Source organism: Macrosteles quadrilineatus, unplaced genomic scaffold (genome assembly GCF_028750875.1).
Source record: "Macrosteles quadrilineatus isolate MER2022 unplaced genomic scaffold, UCM_ALF_1.0 Scaffold_1__1_contigs__length_201487025, whole genome shotgun sequence".
Lineage (NCBI taxonomy): Eukaryota > Metazoa > Arthropoda > Insecta > Hemiptera > Cicadellidae > Macrosteles > Macrosteles quadrilineatus.
Window position 1 is genome coordinate 56,080,867 of NW_026542594.1, and position 20,565 is coordinate 56,101,431.

General features: G+C 39.0%; 1 protein-coding gene across 2 annotated transcripts in view; it reads left to right on the plus strand.

The window, feature by feature from the left end:
• Positions 1 to 20,565, plus strand: part of LOC128983149 (protein O-mannosyl-transferase 2) — a 196,600-nt gene that overhangs the window by 115,264 nt on the left and 60,771 nt on the right. For both annotated transcript variants that reach the window (XM_054402324.1, XM_054402325.1), the window contains exon 10: positions 20,165 to 20,274. In XM_054402324.1, the coding sequence (XP_054258299.1) occupies positions 20,165 to 20,274 (110 nt within the window). The remainder of the gene's footprint in view (positions 1 to 20,164; positions 20,275 to 20,565) is intronic.

Genomic DNA, 20,565 nt, shown 5'->3' on the forward strand with positions numbered 1-20,565 from the left:
TTGATCCGGGTCAATATAGACAATTTCTAGATGGTTTTCAATATCAGTTTTACAAAGGTATAATAATCTCTGCAGAGTATCTCAAAATAAAAGATCATGATATTAATTTGTGTTTGTAAAATAAGAAAGAAAATTGCATTTGTCTTTAAATACCTATATTCTTATTTACTAATAAAGATGGGAAGGTGGGGCAAGACGGGGTTGAGGCCGTTGAGGGCAAGACGGGGTTTTTGTGATTCCTACCTTAGTGGGTGTCTCAGCCTATCGGTAAATAGTTGAAGTAGTAGATTGTTGCTATGCTTTTGTCTGATAATGCAGCAAGCCAGTTCAAGCAAACCACATGATGCGTAAGGGTCATAGTGTTTTTCACCAACCGTGATGTAATTTTTGCTTTTTTTACGCAAGAATATCTCAGATACATGCTTTTTCCTCATACAACTTATTATCATTAAATGAGAGTTTTTTTAGGGAAGTAATTATTACAACATACAGCTTAATTGATGATATTGTTTATACATTAAACTAACCTAACCTATAAATTGTCCACGGGGCCCAGACAGGGTACTTACTAGGGGGCAAGACCGGGAAGATTTATTTGAAGGATAAGATTAATTTTGGTTATGAAAGTTATTTTGTAATTGTTTAACTGCAGACATTTTTATTTTAAGGAGAAGAATCCTTTTAGTTAGTAATGTTATTAACTTTTTGCCCTTTTTGGTAACTGCAATACTTTTTATTACATAGTAAAGTGTCAATAATATAAATTGGAGTAATTTGTTATTGTTTATAGGAGTAATTTTTGTGTTTTCGGTTGAAAACGTAATATCACTATTGACAACATAATACTTTTTATATTAAAACCAATGTTTTTAAGTTTGTATAGTGTTTAATTGTTTACTAGTGTCCCTGTTGCTCGAATTCGAGCAATTGCTAATTATAACAGGCGTTATTTTAAAAGGAATAACTACCATAATTTCTGATAACTTTAAAAGATTCGACTCAAGGATTATGGAAATACTCAATATGTACATAACAGATCGATATAATCATCATTTCTTGTAAATATCTTATAATTTTTCAGAAGCTGATCTTGTTTATTTAGTGTTTTCTACAAATAGCCTTACTCATAGCCGCATTAGGTTGTCCATAATAAGGATTATAAATGCCATTAAAAAAACATTATTTCTATTTCTTCTCCTAGGTGGTGTTCTATGACTTGCCTATGTTTCCATGGTTTGCAAATCGGCTCTTTCAATGATTACTAAGAAATGCAGCACAGTGTTAACTCAGTTTTCTTTATAGTATATCAATTTATCCAGCCTCTCTGGTTTTTTCCATTGTAATATTTACGCCAACCCAAATTTAAAGGGTAAATATTTAACTTCAACCAAGTGAGTAAATGTCTGTAGCAAACTGTTCAATTAACAAACTTATTGACTGTTTACTGTTAACATATTCTTCTCACTTTTAATTTCTGACAGCAGCTGGAGTTTCATAACGATTTTTGTTTCCCATGTTAATCTTATGGAGAAATACAAAACTTTAAAGGGCCCCAGGGCCTCACTTTCTAATTATTTCCCTAAAAAGAAAAATTCCTGCACAACTTCACGTTACGCTCTTTCCAATGACACCAAAAACATGTCAATCGGTTCAGTAGTTTCGGAGGAGTAATTGTCACAAAAAACCTGCTTGCGTATTAAATAAGTACTAGTTAACCGCCCGTGCTCCGCTACGGGAATATTATCAACGATAAAAGACATAACAATTAACAAATACGTTTTACATTTGTATTTCATTTAGGGGCTGCTTAATTTTTTACATGAAATATATAACTGATAGTTGGTCTGTATAAACTGTTTTATGTTAACCAAACCGATATATTAGTTAACCAAATTAATGTTTTACATTAATTCGAGTTTCATTTGAAAAATAAATAGTATACAACTGTGCAATGCTATAACCTAATAGCCTACTGATGCTATGGAGATAATTTGTTCATGTATATTCCTATATTCGTTGTTTTTTGTTCATTTGTTTTACGGAATAAAGATAGACACTTACATGTAAATAACGCATCAGCAGTCGGTCGCATTTCACTTATCGTTGATCCCATTCTGTTTACGTCGTATATATAAAGTTGGGCATTCTTTGGTTCAATGTTAGAGGGTATTAACGGTCCAATCCGATGGTAAAAGGAGTCCCGCATCTTAAAATTATATAGACTACCCGAAAGGTGTTGATTCAAGTAAGACTTAGAACTCACCATTTCAAATGCAGAGTTGTATGATCTTATATTATTCAAATAGTTTTTTTTTCTTTTGACCCTTAATACTTTATTAGGCTATTATAGTCGCTGTAGCCCCGTTGATAAGATTTTCCGTGAACTCAAAATGTTAATAAAGGAGCTAATTTTACCTTCCCCTTGTGATATTATAAGGAGAATATATTTGTATCCCTGTTAGTCTGTCCTGACTCGAAGTTCGTAGATTTGCAGTAGTAACAAATCCAATTTAACGACCCAATTCAAAAGAGTCGGTGTATTTTTGTAGGGACTTTCAGCGTACATTTAACTCAATCACTGCTCTTTCCTTTTTTCGATGGTTCTCTACGTGTTTTTCGTTCTGTATGTCTCTTTACGCACGGTTACCTTTTCTTTTTCTTTTTCTTTTTGTACTTTTCACACCCTGGGGTTAATGATAAAGTTTTATAAAGCTATAATGACCCGAGTCAACATTGCCATAAAACATCAAGTCACATACTTCTTTGCTAGAAACGAAATTGTAAGTCACAGTTTCTCAAGCACTACAGTGACTTCCCTGTGTACTCGAAAAAAAAATAGTTAGGGCATAGATAACTGATAAATTGTAGTTCCACGTATCCCAGCGTACTCGCCATCTCGATAAGGTATAATTTGGTACTGCTGAACGTCAAACACTGATCTTGAGTAAGATGCATCACCTACTACAAAATGTTTCTATGTTTCCCGCTCATTAGCAATTATCTGTACAACTTGCAAGCGAATTTCCCTATGATTGTTCTGGTGGCTATGGAGAATAAATTATATTGATCCACACAATAAGTTTCCGTCCCCTACTATGGGTATTATTTCACATTTCATACTCAAACTTAAACTTAAACTCAATTACCATTTTCCTTTAGATCACTTCACAGAAAAACTAAAACATTAAAAAAATAGAAAATTTTCACCAAAAACATACAAATAATGTTCAAATACATTTATAAATAATACATTGTGGCATAAAACACTTTTCCTTGATCAAAATCGTGTGTTTATAAACAGGAACTCCTAGATTAATAATTACATACTGAAAGTGAGGTTATAAAAATAATAACAAATGTCAGACAAACATCAAACAGCTGACAAATAATTTATAAACTGTGTTTATATTCTTCAATAAGAATTGTATTGACTCGACCTTTGAAGGGCTGTAGGTCGTAGCCCTTAGAAAAAACGTAAATTCTAAGGAAGTTCGGCAAATCTACACAATATCCCCTTTAATTTGAGACATAAATCTTGAAGATCGGTCCAGTAATTACTGAGAAAACAGTGTTACAACTGTGTATTAAATATATAGATAGATTTGCCTTACTTTGTAATGGTACCCCATCTTGCCCCATCAGTGCACCCCATCTTGCCCTCACTGTAGGGCAAGATAGGGTACTTGGTAAACTATACAAAAACAGGTTTTTGTATATATAAGTTTTTAAGCTAGACGAGTAAAAATATTTATATATACTCTATACAGACTGAAGTTTAAGTTGCAATATCAATTATTTTTGTTAATCAATTAGGAAGCCTTCAAAAAATTATTAAATGCTTAAGTACCCCATCTTACCCCACCTTCCCAGACTAGAATAATAGAGGTGCATCTTATTTCTTAAAAGATGATAGTGTTTTTATTTCACGATTCTGAATCAACCACTTGACACATTTTCATGTTTTTTGTATGAAAGAAAGATAATTTTGAAAGGAAGGGAATTTAAGTATAAGTTTATGCCATGCAAATTTTGACGCATGTTGAGAAATACTTTGTTGAGAAAACTATCGCTTAATTTTTTACCACAACACACTAAACTACATTTGATCAAATCACTTGTACTACCCTACTTCAGTTACTGCAACTCATTGATCAATGACATGAGCTGTGACTCAGGTGGGTATGCTCCAGCGGTCTCAGAATAACTGTTGGAGATTTGTCTATGATCTGCGACGAGTGGAGCATATCACGCCATACTACTTTGAGGCACACATCCTGAAATTAAATGATCAAAGATTCATCAAAATTTTGTCATTGGCTTTTTTAATTTTAAAAATAAGTGTTGCACGACATCCAAATGTCACAACCTCCAAAATATAGTTTTTGAGCTGTTTCACAACGTTCAATATAAACTATTTGACTGTTGCATGGTGTCCAAATCACCATGTCCAAAAGTACAGTAACTGCAATAAACATAGTCTTTCTACAAGCTTTGAACGTCATGGGATTGGTCGTCTTGCAACAGCGCACTTAATACTCTTAGAAACTTAGCAGTAACACAACGTCCGGTCCAAAGCCATTGCCAGTAGTAGTAGTCATTTTGTACGTTCTAGGACAGAGGAGGGAGGAGTGTAGACCACGTGGGTTGAGGTAGGTAACCTCACTTTGCCTAACCTAACCTAACCTTACAGGCAGAGACTGATCCTCTGATTTGGACGACTTTACAGAAACGACAACAGCTTTTGAATCTCATTTTATATAGGACCACCAATAGGTTCTCAACTGCACAAAAATGGCGCCGATTGCATCATTCGGTGCTCATGTTTTCACTAGAGGATTTGTATGAAGATGCAGTATTTCGATCTCAATGTATACTGACACGCCATTTGAAACTCACGTTCTAGGACAGAGGAGGGAGGAGTGTAGACCACGTGGGTTGAGGTAGGTCGGGAAGGGAGGTGTGTCCATGACGTCACATGTAAACAGAGGATGATCTTACAGACAGAGACTGATCCTCTGATTTGGATGACAATTTTTTTTTGTGTAGATATAAAGAACGTTAAATCAGTTCTCATTTGGTATACTTGTCGTATAATAGGATCTCACGGCTGAGATCGAAAACGACAATAGCTTTTGAATCTCATTTTATATAGGACCACCAATAGGTTCTCAACTGCACAAAAATGACGCCGATTGCAACGTTAAATCAGTTCTCATTTGGTATACTTGTCGTATAATAGGATCTCACGGTTGAGATCGAAAACGACAACAGCTTTTGAATCTCATTTTATATAGGACCACCAATAGGTTCTCAACTGCACAAAAATGGCGTCGATTGCATCATTCGGTGCTCATGTTTTCACTAGAGGATTTGTATGAAAATGCAGTATTTCGATCTCAATGTATACTGACACGCCATTTGAAACTCATTGTTTTCATGTTGATTTTTACGTGTCTTTTGAGTTGAGTTGTTCCGTGTTTAGTGACGTCACTTGTCTTGGGATCATGTGATCATGGAATGTTCTAGAAACATTACCATAAAAGGAAATGCCACGTGATAGGTCACGTGATCATCTTGGAACGTTCGAGAACATTACCATATATGGTCATGTGTTTCGACGATTGTGCAACAGCCCGCGCGGTCTTGCGTCAGTCTTCTCTGAGAGGTGGTTGTGAGAGGTGCTATTTTTCGAGTCTTTGAAATTGTGTAGTGCGTGAAAAGTAAGTTTTCAACCATTTATAAGTGTGACGAGGATTTGCGGTGATGGCTAGTGTCAGTGCTACGAAGCGATCGTTTCCTAGTGACAACGAGAGTGATGACGACAGCCTTCCTACACCACCGAAGCGTCGTTGGTTCCAACGTTATAAAGACGATATTGAGGAACAACAAGGTGCTAGGGAAGAACACCGCTTGGATGTTGCCTCGGTCTCTGACGGAGAACATCATGTGTCACCGGTTGTTCAAAGTGCTACCAAGCGGTCGTTTCCTACTGACAACGACAGCGATAACGAGACCCGTCCTATATCACCGAAGCGTCGTCGAGCCCAACATAGTGAGTTGGATATTTCGGAACAACTACAAGGTGCTAGTGAGATGATGGACATTCAAGAGCAGGAAGAAGATGTTTCGGATGTCGTGCAGGTTCTACCTGTCAGGAGAGCCGATACAAAAACATTAAAGTTCTGTGATATATGTCACCTCAGTGTTACTAGGAAAAACTGGGCCCGTCATACTGGGAGTGGAGCTCACCAAGCGGCGTGGATACAAAAACAGCAACTAAACCGACCATCCGTCATAGTTCAGCCATCCATCATAGTTCGGCCATCCATCATAGTGCAAGTCCCACGTAAGCCTCCGCCACCACCTAATCTTGAAATCATCCAATCTAAAACGGCGTTCAGAGGTCGAATGAAGACGTTTGAGATCAATAATGTCAAAGTAAATGGTTACAAAAGTGTTGAAACTTTTATCGAAGATTCCAAAAAACTTATAATTGAAAAGGTTCGTGATGAGGGAACTTCATTGAAAATCCAACTTATCCTTAAGGCAAAGTTCGCTAAAGGGATTACGGAAAAAGTCGAATCTGATTTCGAATTCAAAACGAAAAACATCATCATTTACGAAGATTCTAATCTATCAGATTTGTTAAATGAGGCAAAACAAAAACTATTGACTGAGATGGAAAGTTTTAACCACAAAGGCTCCAATTGGAACATGAAAACGATTGAATGTCTTCTTTTACATATCAACCGACTTAAGCCTTTGAAAGGGTCTAGTTACATAGCCCTGCCAGAAAAAATTCGCTTGAAACGTGCTGTTGTAAACATAAAAAACAATGATCAGCGTTGTTTCATGTGGTGTTGTCTAGCAGCACTCCACCCTCCAAAGGTACACCCGGAGCGGATCGAAAGCTACACTGCTTATGTTGATGGATTTCTCAAGTTATTTGATGGGATAGATTTTCCAGTCAAACTGACTGATGTAAAAAAATTCGAAAAGCGTGCAGGATTATCGATCAATGTATACGGTCTTGAAGAAAATAGTGATGTTTTTCCCTTGTGTGTAACAGATGAAGAAAAGCCCGTGCATGTAGACCTGTTGTTGGTTAAAGATGGAACGAACTCACACTACTGTCTAATCAAAAACCTATCTCGTTTAGTTCACAGTCAAGCTACAAAACATAATAGAAAATGCTATATATGCAGACGTTGTCTTCAACACTTTCATAACGAAGACAATTTGAAGACACATATGGAGGACTGCTCTAGACATGATCCCTTAAAAATAAAGCTCCCTACCGCTGGAAAAAATGACAAAATAAGATTTACGGAACACAATAAATCAATGAAAGTTCCTTATGTCATTTATGCTGATCTGGAGAGCATGCTCCTCCCGATTTCTACTTGTGAACCATCGGGAGTTGATGAAAACGGTGCTAAGAGATCGTACACATACAGCTATCAGAAACACGAAGCTATAAGTTTCTGTTACTATATCTCTGGCAGTGAAAAGCCTCCAACGACATATTTCGGGGAAGATGCTGGACGAAAGTTTGTCGAGGTGTTGAAAAAGGAGGCCGTAGAGATAAAACAAATCTACGAAAAGATCATTCCAATGAAACCACTGGAGGAAGAAGAGATACGTAGACATAAAGAAGCGGTAACCTGTCACATCTGCCAGGAACCTCTCAATGAAACCGACAAAGTTAGGGATCACGACCACCTCACCGGTTTGTATCGAGGCCCTGCCCATTCCAAATGTAACTTATTGTTTACTAAGCCCAAATTTATTCCTGTTTTCTTGCACAACCTTTCTGGCTATGACATACATCAGTTCATCAAAGAAATAGGACAACAAGGTGAGAAACTCAAAGTGATTCCCCAAAATGATGAGCGATATATATCATTCACCGTTCAAGTTAGGGGAGGGTTGGAACTGAGATTCTTGGACTCTTTTAAGTTTTTAAGTGCAAGTTTAGACCAATTGATTAACAATTTTACTACAGATCAGTTGGAGCATACAAAGAGATTTGTCAGATCATCACAGATAGAGTTGGTAACAAGAAAAGGAGTTTATCCCTATGACTTTATGGATAACATAACAAAATATGATATGACAACTCTGCCGGAACTTCATGATTTCAAAAACAAATTAAATAAGTGTGATGTATCAGAATCAGATTATGAGCATGCTCAAAAGGTTTGGAATGAGTTCAACATCAAAGATATGAGAGAGTACACATTGTTTTACAACAAGATTGACGTCCTCCAGTTGGCAGATGTTATGGACAACTTCAGAGACGTTTGCCTTCAAACATATAGTCTCGATCCAGCGTGGTACTTCACAGCTCCCGGATTAGCCTGGTCGGCGATGCTGAAACTCACTGATGTAGAGCTCCAGTTACTAACCGACCTCGATATGATTCTAATGGTTGAAAAAGGAATTCGTGGAGGTGTTTCGCAGTGTTGCTTGAGACAAGCTCGAGCCAACAACAAGTACATGAGTCAAGGCTTCGATGAGAACAAAGAACCTAGCTACCTGGTGTACTTAGATGCGAATAACCTATATGCTTGGGCTATGTCGCAGGCAATGCCATTCGGTGACTTTAGATGGCGAAAAGATACTGAAATAAATGTTTTAGACATCAGTGATGACGCGGCCACCGGCTACATTCTCGAAGTTGACCTCGAGTATCCCGAAGAAATTCATGACCACCATGCAGACTTTCCACTCGCACCTCACCACATGATTCCACCTGGGTCAAAAATATCCAAACTGGTCACCACTTTGTACGACCGATCTAGATACGTTGTACACTACAGAAATTTAAAACAGTATCTCAACCTCGGAATGAAACTAAAAAATATACATCGGGTTCTTGAGTTTTCTCAAAAACCGTGGATGAAACTATACATTGATTTAAACACTAACATGAGGACCAAAGCAAAAAATAAATTCGAAATTGACTTCTACAAGCTTATGAATAACGCGGTATTTGGGAAAACTATGGAAAACCTTCGGAATAGAGTGGACGTTCGTCTGGTAACCGACGAACGACAGGCGGATAAATTCATTGCCAAACCTACATTCAAGAGTAGGAAAATATTTACGGACCATCTTGCAGCTGTGCACATGACCAAAACATCACTTCTTTTCAACAAACCGATTTACGTGGGGGCGGCTATTCTAGATGTGTCGAAAACCCTTATATACCGTTTCCACTATCAAGTGATGAAGAGCAGATATGGTGATCGGGTCATACTCACCTATACTGATACCGACTCACTGATTTACATCATATATACAGAAGACTGGTACATGGACATGAAAGAAATGATTGACGAGTTCGACACGAGTGCATATCAAAGCTCCAACCCTTTTGGTATGCCTCGAGTAAACAAAAAGGTTCTCGGAAAAATGAAAGATGAGCTGGAAGGTCTGATCATGGTTGAATACGTTGGTCTGAAGTCAAAAATGTATGCCACTGACGTAGAGGAAGGTTTGAATTGTATAAAAACATCTAAAAAGGCTAAAGGAATCAAGAAATCAGTGGTGGAAAATGAAATCACAATAGATGACTATCGCAGATGTTTGAAGACTCTCGAAGATGTGTACAGACAAATCAACAGTATCCGAAGCCACCTGCACGATGTTTATAGTACGACACAATTCAAGAAATCACTTTCGCCAAAGGACGACAAACGGTGTGTTCTTCGAGACGGAATAAGGACGCTACCCTGGGGACATAGAAGAATTCCTACTGAATGTACATAAAAAAATGTAAAAAAACTATTCCTGTAAAATATATTTTTTTCGTGTTTTACACTGTTGTTATTTATTGCCCTGGTGTGCACAAGGTTTTTTGTAGCTCTTTCTCATAAAAAGATCCAATTATTTCTTCACCACTTTTATCTTTGATTCTATAGGTTATTGGAAAGGTGTCTTGCACTTTGGATATGGTAAATATCTCTCTAGTCCAATTGCGACTGTATTTATCGGCAAACGTATCTTTTTTTGCCACAATCCTCACTCTGTCTCCTAGTTGAAATTTTATTTTTCTAGGTGTATGAGGAATATTGGAGAACCTCTCAAGCAATCTAGGTACGTCCGCCTTAGTAACCTCTGCAGGTTTCATACAAATTGTACGATGGACACTATTGTTGTACTGATGTAACAAGTCTTGAACTATGTCCAACCACCGAAAATAATTTCGAGTCTCGAATATAACCTTCATTTTTTCATTCAACGTACGATTGAACCTCTCAATGATTGCACTCTTTTCCTCATTTTCAGTATGATACATTTTTATGTTGTACGATTGCAAAACTGACTTAAAATCACGGTTAAGAAATTCTTTGCCCTTATCGGTGTGTAACAGTCTGGGAGCGGTGTGACCGTTGACGTCAATTGCTCGCTTCAATATGAGCATAAACGATTCCGCTACTTCTGCACCCCGTTTGGTCATCAACGGCTCTGACCAGGCGAATTTTGAAAAGGTATCAATCACATTCAACATATAATTATAGCCATCATTCTCACTGGCATACTTTCTCATGACAACCAGATCTGCGGCCCACAGATCGTCTATACCTAGGGTAACAATACGTCGTCGAGGAAAGTGCTTGATCACTGGTCTATGTACTTCCTTGGCGGCCATACTGGGCTTAGGAACTTTGACGAAGGCGCCTTTACGCTGACCGCAAATATTGCATGTCGTATTTAAACGCCATTTGTTGTTAACGGTTTTGACATACTCCCCACTGTCTTGAGAAGTGGTTTTCCTTTTGCATTTCATACAGTAGATTTCCATTGGCTCTTATATAAGTGGGAAACACTTAAAAATGAGTGAACTGCACAGACACAGAATTCACTTGTCCGACGGTCAGAAGCGTAAGCTACGCATCGCGTTTAAGAAGCGTAGAACTGCTATAATTGGTTTAACTAATGATAGCCTCTCACGTGGAGCGGATCATATACTGCTTAACGAAGCACAACACAAGGCTGTTGAAAAAGCTATCCGGAACAAAACCGGTCTACGTCTGGCTGTGAGCTACGACCAGCTTTTGAAAAACAAAGAGGGTGGTCTTTTGAAAGAGATGTTGGAAATGGTTGAATCAAAGGTGCCATATGGAAAACGTTTCATATCTCCATTGATACGACATCAGGTGGCACCGATTCTCAAGAACCGATTCGTGCCGTGGTTGAAAAACCTGATCGATAACGAGCTAGATTCAATAATTGAAAAAGACCCCAAGGGAGCCGGTCTGAAGCGATGCATCAACAACAAGCTGGACTCTCTTTTAAAAAACCCGTAAAATCGTTTGAACCTATGTCACTGGGAGAAATAGAGCTTTATGCTAACCAATTAGGCATCCGTGGCTTTCGAGGAGTGTTTATGAGACAGATATTACCCGAAGCCCCTATGGAGTTTGAATGTGGAATCTTGAATCTGGGTAATATCGATTCTTCTGGAACCCATTGGACTTGTTATGTTAAAGACAAAAACAAAAAGTTCTATTTCGATTCGTTTGGAAACGCACCCCCACCACTAGAACTAATAGACTATTTAGGTTCAAACGATCTCTTCTATAATGACATTGCTGTTCAAGAGTATAATGATCCACCTATCTGTGGTCATTTGTGTTTGGAGGTTTTACGACGAAACTCTAGTGATGAGCCTTGGGATGATATCATAAGAGCTATACGGGATGATAAATACGTATGGAGTTGGTGGTGGCAGCGGAAGATTCATGTTCAATAGATTCGGGGACGAGGTGGACTACCAAAGCTCAATTCGTCTACAAATCGAATCACAAACAAAGTCTGAAATTAGGGATCTTGTCAAATCAGGTCTTTCGGAAATGAAGAAAATGATGAGAACACCTAACGACGATTCGAGCCATGTAGCATTAAACACTAGACTTGGTAAAATAGAATCTACGATGAACATCAAGGATAATTTCATTGGTTTTAAAAGCAAACGTTTGGTTAGCGTCTCCAATGCAATTGATAAACATGATGTTGTAAACAAATATCAATTAGATACTGTAAAATCAACGGTGGATAGACTAACAAAAACATTCGATGTTTCGAACCCTGAGGTGGTGAATTTAAACGGACATCGAAGAATAGGAAAAGTCAGCAGATCAAAAGATCTTTATGACGTGATCGTAAGGAAAGAACTAAACGAGTTAAATGAAAAACTGATTATATTCCAGACAAACCTTAACACGATATTGGGTAATATACACGATGACATTATAAATTTAAAGAGAGCACAAAATGGTAATGATATAAGTGACAAAGATGCCGCTAGTGAAAATCCGGGGCAAAGGATGCCAAATGACATTCCATCCAGAGCACCCTATCCGCCTCAGTGATGGTAGCAAGTGCCGACTAGCTCTAGTTAGCTTTATGTCGGAGAACTACATAAACAACGTGTTAGAACCGGGTAACATATATTTTTGGGACAGCGATATTTATCTGATCTCGACGCCATTTACGATCTCAAAGGGATATTGGACTATTGAAAAACTAAATGAAAAAATCAACGAATATATTACTGCATTGAAACTTAACGTACCTACCAACCAATTTTCAATCAAAAGAGAAAACAATCGTATCGCAATAACAAGTCCATTGAAATTTTATCTCGACGAAAAGGCGGCTTCATTCCTCGGATTCTCAAGTCCAGGAGAGAAACCATTAACCGAACAGAAATCGTTTTACGATGTCAATACATTACTGACTGCGCCAAACGCACCCAATTTCAGGGCTGTGGACGCCATAGAGGTACACTGCAACATCGTAGAGCACAGTTACATCAGCCACGATGAGCACAGACACAAACATGTGGAAGCAGAACTGTTGTACACGTTCTTCCTGAATGTAGCACATGGCTACAAGATATATGAAGTGCCAACGGAGAAGTTGTACGTTCCTCTGAGGAATGGCTTACAAACGATCAACCGAATCGACATCACTCTCCGAGATCAAAACAATCGCTTGCTTCAAAACGAAAACGTTGAATGTGTAATAGTTTTAGATTTATATAAGTCCTAAAATGGATATCAATGTGTACTGCATCGAAGAAGGATCCATAAATAATCTATTACCACACCCATTAAGATGTCTTATAGTCGGTTCATCAGGGTGTGGAAAAACAAACCTATTGCTCAATTTTATCTATAACGTAAAGGGTGTAAAGTTCAAAAACCTTTATGTATTCAGCCGATCCATTGATCAGCCAGCATACACACAGCTACGTAAACACTATGAAAAAGTAGAGCACGCACTCGGCACAACTATTGCATACTTTTACTCAAACTGCAGTGACTTGATACCTCTAGACGAATGTAAGTCCAATTCTTTGGTGGTGTTTGACGATTGTCTTTTAGAAGAACAAACAAAAATAAAAGACTATTTCATACGAGGGCGTCATAAACAGATATCTTGCATTTATTTGAGTCAGAGCTACGGGCGGGTAGACATGCAAGTAATAAGGAATAACGTTAATCTTTTGTGTATATTCACACAGAACAAACACTATACACAAAAGATATACAACGACTTCGTTGGATCCGATATGATATACCAAGAGTTTGTAGGCATGTGTAAAAAGTGTTGGGCGGAACCTCACGGTTTTATGGCAATAGACACTACTAAAAAAACGCATCTAGGTAAATATAGATGTATGTTTAAGGAAACGCTATATCCCTAATAAAAACATTTTTGCATCAAATACGTGTATTTTGTTACATTAACGATATTTTATACGTAAGAGCGTATTTACACTAAATGATAGTGTTTATGCTAAAAAACGATATTTCAAATTAAAGAGCGTTTCTGCGTTAAATAAACGTTATATTTTTATCGAAAGCGTTTCTACACTAAATAAACGTCATATTTATGTAAAGAGCGTTTCTACAATCAATAAACGTTTCACATGTACATGTTGGAATAACGATGTGAATCTTACGTTGTGTTTATGTGTTACTAAGTGCACAATGGATGCAAAAGAAGCTAAGCGACTTGAGATTCTAGAAAAGAATCTCGTCAAAAAATTTCGGACAGCGGAACAGGAGGAAAAGAAAGAACGAGCTAAGAAACTAGAGGAGATTACAAACTCCCATCCCAATACACATGCAATACAAGACATCACAAAACCCCCAACACGAGTAACAAGTAAAACGCGAGATGAACCTCTGACAGTTGAAAAAGCTAGACAACTGGAGCAACTGCAAACCACTCTGCAAAACCAGTTCGGAGAAATACATGTTAGGGAAATGGAGGAACAACGTGTAAGGGAGAAAAAGTACGAGGCTATCACCAAAGCGATTAAAGAGAAAAAAGAAAAAGATGAGGTACTGGAGAAAAAAACAAAAGAAATGCTGAAAAAACAAAAATACAACCAGCTAATGAAACGCAACTTTAGACCATCAGTCTCTAGTACACCAGACCGAGTCGGTTATATCGGTTCCACTCAATACGATGATGATGAAGATGAAAAAATGGAAGTAGTTGCGGATCAATCAATAAAACAGTTGATGGATACCAAGGTCGTTAATCTCGGAGTGGTCGGAGCTAAATATCTACCACGAGCTAGTGACTCTCAATTCGGCATTTATTTCGATGAGATAGATGAGCAACTAAAAATCGGTTCTGAACCGATTGGGTTTGATTATGATGATATTATTGTAAACAACAAACGATTTAAAGGTACTGAAGGACTTTGGAAACTTTTAACGAAGAAAGGGTTTGTGCAGTCTAATGAATACACATCAAACGATTGGAAGACATATAAAGATATGCTTTTGATGACAAACTCTATCTTCCAGAAAAATGACCCTACTACACGACGTCCAAAATCTAGTTCAGGACAAAAATGGCGGAAAATGATAAAACCTATTTGGGACGAAGTTATCAAACCGACCGATCCGATTGAACAAGATATGGAGAGGGATCTATTGACGGGATCCGGTTTAAAACGCTACCATGACGGTCCGGTTGAATATCGCTACATCAAAGACCTCAACGAGCTCATCAACCGTCTGAATTTTATTTACGCAGAGGAGGTTGCAGGCAACAACAACTTTCACAACGAAAAACTATCTGTTGTTAAATTCATATCCGACCGTATGCAAGAACTGATTGACCAACCGAACGGGGTCAAATACGTAGTACGATGTTTGTCAGCCTTGCCTGAACGCGCGATAGAAGGCTCGGGATTGTTGAACGACATCATCAACAAATTACCTGTAGAACTACACGCCCCGCGTAACTGGAAATTCGATACGTACAACTTCTGCGGTCCAGGCACGAAGCTCGCTGAACGATTAGGTCGTGGTGACAAGGGTGTGAACCCTTTAGACGATGCGTGTAAACAGCACGACATATGGTACAGAGACCACCGGAAGCCCGAAGACAGATGGGTCGCAGATAAAGCGTTACAGAAAGCGGCGTGGGATAGAGTGACGTCTAGCGACGCGGACCTTAACGAGAGGAGCGTAGCCCTCGCGACCACGGGTGCGATGTGGTTGAAACGTAAACTAGGGATGGGTTTAGGTACATCCGCGTGTTCATATCCCTGTAGGAAAAAAATGGGTATATATAAGTGAACAGCATGGACAACGCTTGGCGAATCTTGTCCCGCGAACCGAAGGCACCGAACGGTGTACTCAACGACGAGCTCGTTATGAAGTTCGATAGGTACCTCAACTGGGACCTGTTGTCAGTTCACTATGATTTCTCCATCGATATGCTACGTATTTACTTTCATCGTGTTGACTGGGGTCCTATTCTGAAGAGGCAAAAATTCAGTGAGAGCTTCCTTCGTGAGATGGCACCAAACTTTGAGCATGCGTGGTTTGCTGTCAGCAAGCACCAAATACTTTCCGAGTCGTTCATACACGACTACGCAAACAAAGTCGATTGGGAATACATTAAAAAATTCCAGATCGTTTCGCAACAGTTTTTGGATGATCACAAAGCTTACATGGAAGAGGAGTTCGATGAGTAAGTCTATATATAACATGTAGTTAAAAAAATAAATAAAAATAATTAGCTTATACTTTTTTTTCTTGTGTGTTATTAAGTTATTGTAGACAATGGAAGCACTGTATGAACGTTTCTCCACCGGAGTGGTGAAAAGCGAGTACCGAGCTGTTATGCCGATATCCGAGTTGAATTTCAACACACCAAACAATTACACAATCTTCAAACTCGATCACGGAGACACGTTTTACGACTCGGCAATTCAATATCACATCTGCGGCGAGGTAGTAAAAAAATCCGATGGTAAAGCATATGATGCGACTGCCACTATAGCCCTTATTGACAATTTCATACCATACCTATTTACAAGAATCGAACTGAAAAAACACAACACAACAATCGATGTGGTCGATCATCCGGGAATTACAAGCACTATCAAAAGTATTCTAAACTATCCTCAATCGATGAAACCCGCTTTGCAAAACTGTGGGTTCGCATCAAGATACTCGCTTGGTGGTGGCAAGTTCGAAGCAATTGGAACCTTAGCGCATCTCGGGTTAGGGTTCTTTGACCACATGCGATACCCCATGTACAAAGGTGGATTCGAGATTGTATTCACAAGAGCTGAAGATAACGACGCTCTATACCATTGGAAAGGAACCGCTGCCGCAGCTACCGATCCTGAGGACGGCAAAGTGAAAATCACTTCCTTCGTTCTCAGAGTTCCCATAGTGGAATATACGTCAACTAGCAAAATCCAACTAATCGATGGTCTAACAAAACTTAGTGAAAAAGACGAGTTGGTCTACAACTATTATCAGTGGCAATGTATTGACAAAAAGGGTGTGTTCGGATCTACGTACACATTCGACATTACAAACGTTTATAGAAACGTATACAACCCTAGATTCGTAATCATGTGCTTTCAAACTAACCGCACGAATGATCAGAAAAAGAACCCAGCGCAATTTGACAGCGAAAATATAAAAAACTTTGCAGTTAAAATAAATGGTCAACGTTACCCTCAAGAACTACAAAACGCTGCAATCCTCGAGGGACGTTGGAGAGTGATTTACGAGCAATTCATGAGATATCGTAAGGTGAATTTCGATGACAGCTCAATGATCATTGACCCAAGCGAGTTTATTTCACACTACCCACTGTGTGTTGTCGACACACATCTTCATCCGATGAATACAGACCGTTCTAGAAGTGACATTCAAATAGAATTCGATTTCACAAACGCAATCGCATCACCATCAGCTGATTCAGGCACTACCGCATATGTCATCGTAGTCTCTGAAAACGCGTTTGCCTACGACATATCAAGGAACATAATCAAGGTAATGTAACTGCGCATTTATATAAGTGAGAGACATGGCACAATTGGTAGATTTGCTTAACGCGTGCCAAGCACCCAAATACACTAAAATCGAAGAGCTGCGACATGAGCATCCCTACAGAATAGTGGAGTTGCAGCGAGTCGTGACGAGATACGGTCCCTCGGTAACTGCTACTGTCGAAGAAGACCCTTGTGGCAATCTAAGAAAATTGTATCTCCCATGCAGGTACAACAACGTTTTGACAGACGTCATGATTAAAAACTACAACAACGGTGTCAACGAAAAACTTGCTTTGATACCCAAAAGCCATGGTCAGATCGAGTTTACAACAATAAACTAATATAACAGAAATAAAATACGCAAAATAACTGAAAAACACAAAAAAATATTTTTTCGCCTCCGAAGGATTGGCGTGGTCGGAACCACGTGCTGAGTCACTCAGAAGACACGTAAAAATCAACATGAAAACAATGAGTTTCAAATGGCGTGTCAGTATACATTGAGATCGAAATACTACATCTTCATACAAATCCTCTAGTGAAAACATGAGCACCGAATGATGCAATCGACGCCATTTTTGTGCAGTTGAGAACCTATTGGTGGTCCTATATAAAATGAGATTCAAAAGCTGTTGTCGTTTTCGATCTCAACCGTGAGATCCTATTATACGACAAGTATACCAAATGAGAACTGATTTAACGTTGCAATCGGCGTCATTTTTGTGCAGTTGAGAACCTATTGGTGGTCCTATATAAAATGAGATTCAAAAGCTATTGTCGTTTTCGATCTCAGCCGTGAGATATTATTATACGACAAGTATACCAAATGAGAACTGATTTAACGTTCTTTATATCTACACAAAAAAAAATTGTCATCCAAATCAGAGGATCAGTCTCTGTCTGTAAGATCATCCTCTGTTTACATGTGACGTCATGGACACACCTCCCTTCCCGACCTACCTCAACCCACGTGGTCTACACTCCTCCCTCCTCTGTCCTAGAACGTGAGTTTCAAATGGCGTGTCAGTATACATTGAGATCGAAATACTGCATCTTCATACAAATCCTCTAGTGAAAACATGAGCACCGAATGATGCAATCGGCGCCATTTTTGTGCAGTTGAGAACCTATTGGTGGTCCTATATAAAATGAGATTCAAAAGCTGTTGTCGTTTCTGTAAAGTCGTCCAAATCAGAGGATCAGTCTCTGCCTGTAAGGTTAGGTTAGGTTAGGCAAAGTGAGGTTACCTACCTCAACCCACGTGGTCTACACTCCTCCCTCCTCTGTCCTAGAACGTACAAAATGACTACTACTGCCAGTTGCACGACGTCCAATAGGGCCGGCCGCACACCTAATACAGCACGGCACGTCGAAACGTTCTCGCCGCGCCTTGCCATGCCTGATAGAGAAAAAATATAAACCTGAAATAATAATAAACTTGAAATAATATAAACCTAGGCGCCTTAAGGCAAAACGTCGCGCCGTGCCGCATCTGGTGTGCGCCCGGCCTAGCTCTACGCTGTTGCACATCGTTCAATAGCTCAACGCTGTTGCACAACGTCCAGAGCTCCTGCATATGGAGCAAGATTAGATTAGGTTAAGTTAGGTAAGGTTAGGTTAGCATGTACTACAGACGGCAAAACAATACTCACAGTGTGCTCTAGACGTCGTGGGACAGCGCTGAGCTATTGGACGTCATGCAACTGCTACTTTTTTAAAGAGTGTAAAGTGCACCGTTGCACGACGACCAATCCCATGACTTTCAGAGCTTGTAGAAAGACTATGTTTATTGTAGTTACTGTACAGTACTTTTGGACATAGTGGCACTAAGACGTCGTGCAATGCATCCTTTGAAAACCGGCTCCCGAAAATATTTCAAATCCGATTTTTAAATTTGTGTCTCAGGGTAGTTTTCGAATGTCTTGTTCTTCTTCGATCACATGGTGTACCAACCACAAAGTAAGAATAAGGAACCAAAATTGATTCATACCATATCATGACTATCCCAGTAGTACTTATGGTTGAGAAACCTGGCACTGACCGAAGAACAAAAAAACCTTATCGCTGGGTTTGAGAATAGAGTAGTGCAGAGAAAACATACGGACCAGTTCAAGATAATGGAGGTTGAGATAGGAAAGAACAGAGAGTAATAGAAATGTATAAACACCCAGATATAGGGGTACTTTCCAAAGGTAAAAGGCTCGGATGGGCAGGCTATGCGTGGTGAAGAGAAGACACATCAACTTTTAAAAGTGTACTTATTCCAAAGAGTACCACAAGATAGTAGATCACTTGGAAGACCAAGACCAATTATATGAAAGAAATCTCCAGAGTAGGATTTACATTAGAAGAGACAGGGGATAGAAGAGAATAGGAGGCTAGAATCCTTATAAGGTTTCAGTGGCCACGGAGATAAGATAAACTGTAAGTGATAGTATAAAGTGGAAGTTAGTTTGTAGCTACTGTACTCAAAACCAGTGTGTGTGAATCGGCCGCCAATCTTACTTCAAGGCTTTTAAAATTGACTCAATTGCTATTTAATAGTTAAATCATCGGGTTTAAAATGCATATCTTATAAGCCTTTAATCGGATGAAAGAAATAGGTGGTCCCGTACAATTTGTTTACAAGATGATTTTCCCCACTACAACTGCCAAAATTTGTCTTTATGTGTTCTCAATTATATTCAGTTTTAAATTGACTTCTCGTTTCCCATACATAGGACTGGCCAACAGCTTGTAATAACTTATACTTGAACTGGAAAGTGATACCAAGGGCCTTGATAATTTTGTAGAGCTAACTGTGTCAATACAAACTGTTGTGGTGTACAGATGTGGCATACGGAGCCGTAGTTACATTGAAGAACCACCGTACAGGGGGTGGGTATCTGCACTCCCACTGGCACCTTTACCCAGAGGGGATGGGAGCGAGACAACAACAGGTCAGTGGTACATGTCATATCAGCTGACTGATAATTATTTTACTAGGCTATTATTCGTTGTCTTTTACTCTTCTGGCTCGCCCCTTTCCTAGCTGGATAAGTTAACTGTACTGGCTCCCCCATTTCTTAGCTGGATAAGTTCACTGTACTGGCTCCCCCATTTCTTAGCTGGATAAGTTCACTGTACTGGCTCCCCCATTTCTTAGCTGGATAAGTTCACTGTACTGGCTCCCCCATTTCTTAGCTGGATAAGTTCACTTTATTGGCTCACCCCTTTCTTAGCTGGATAAG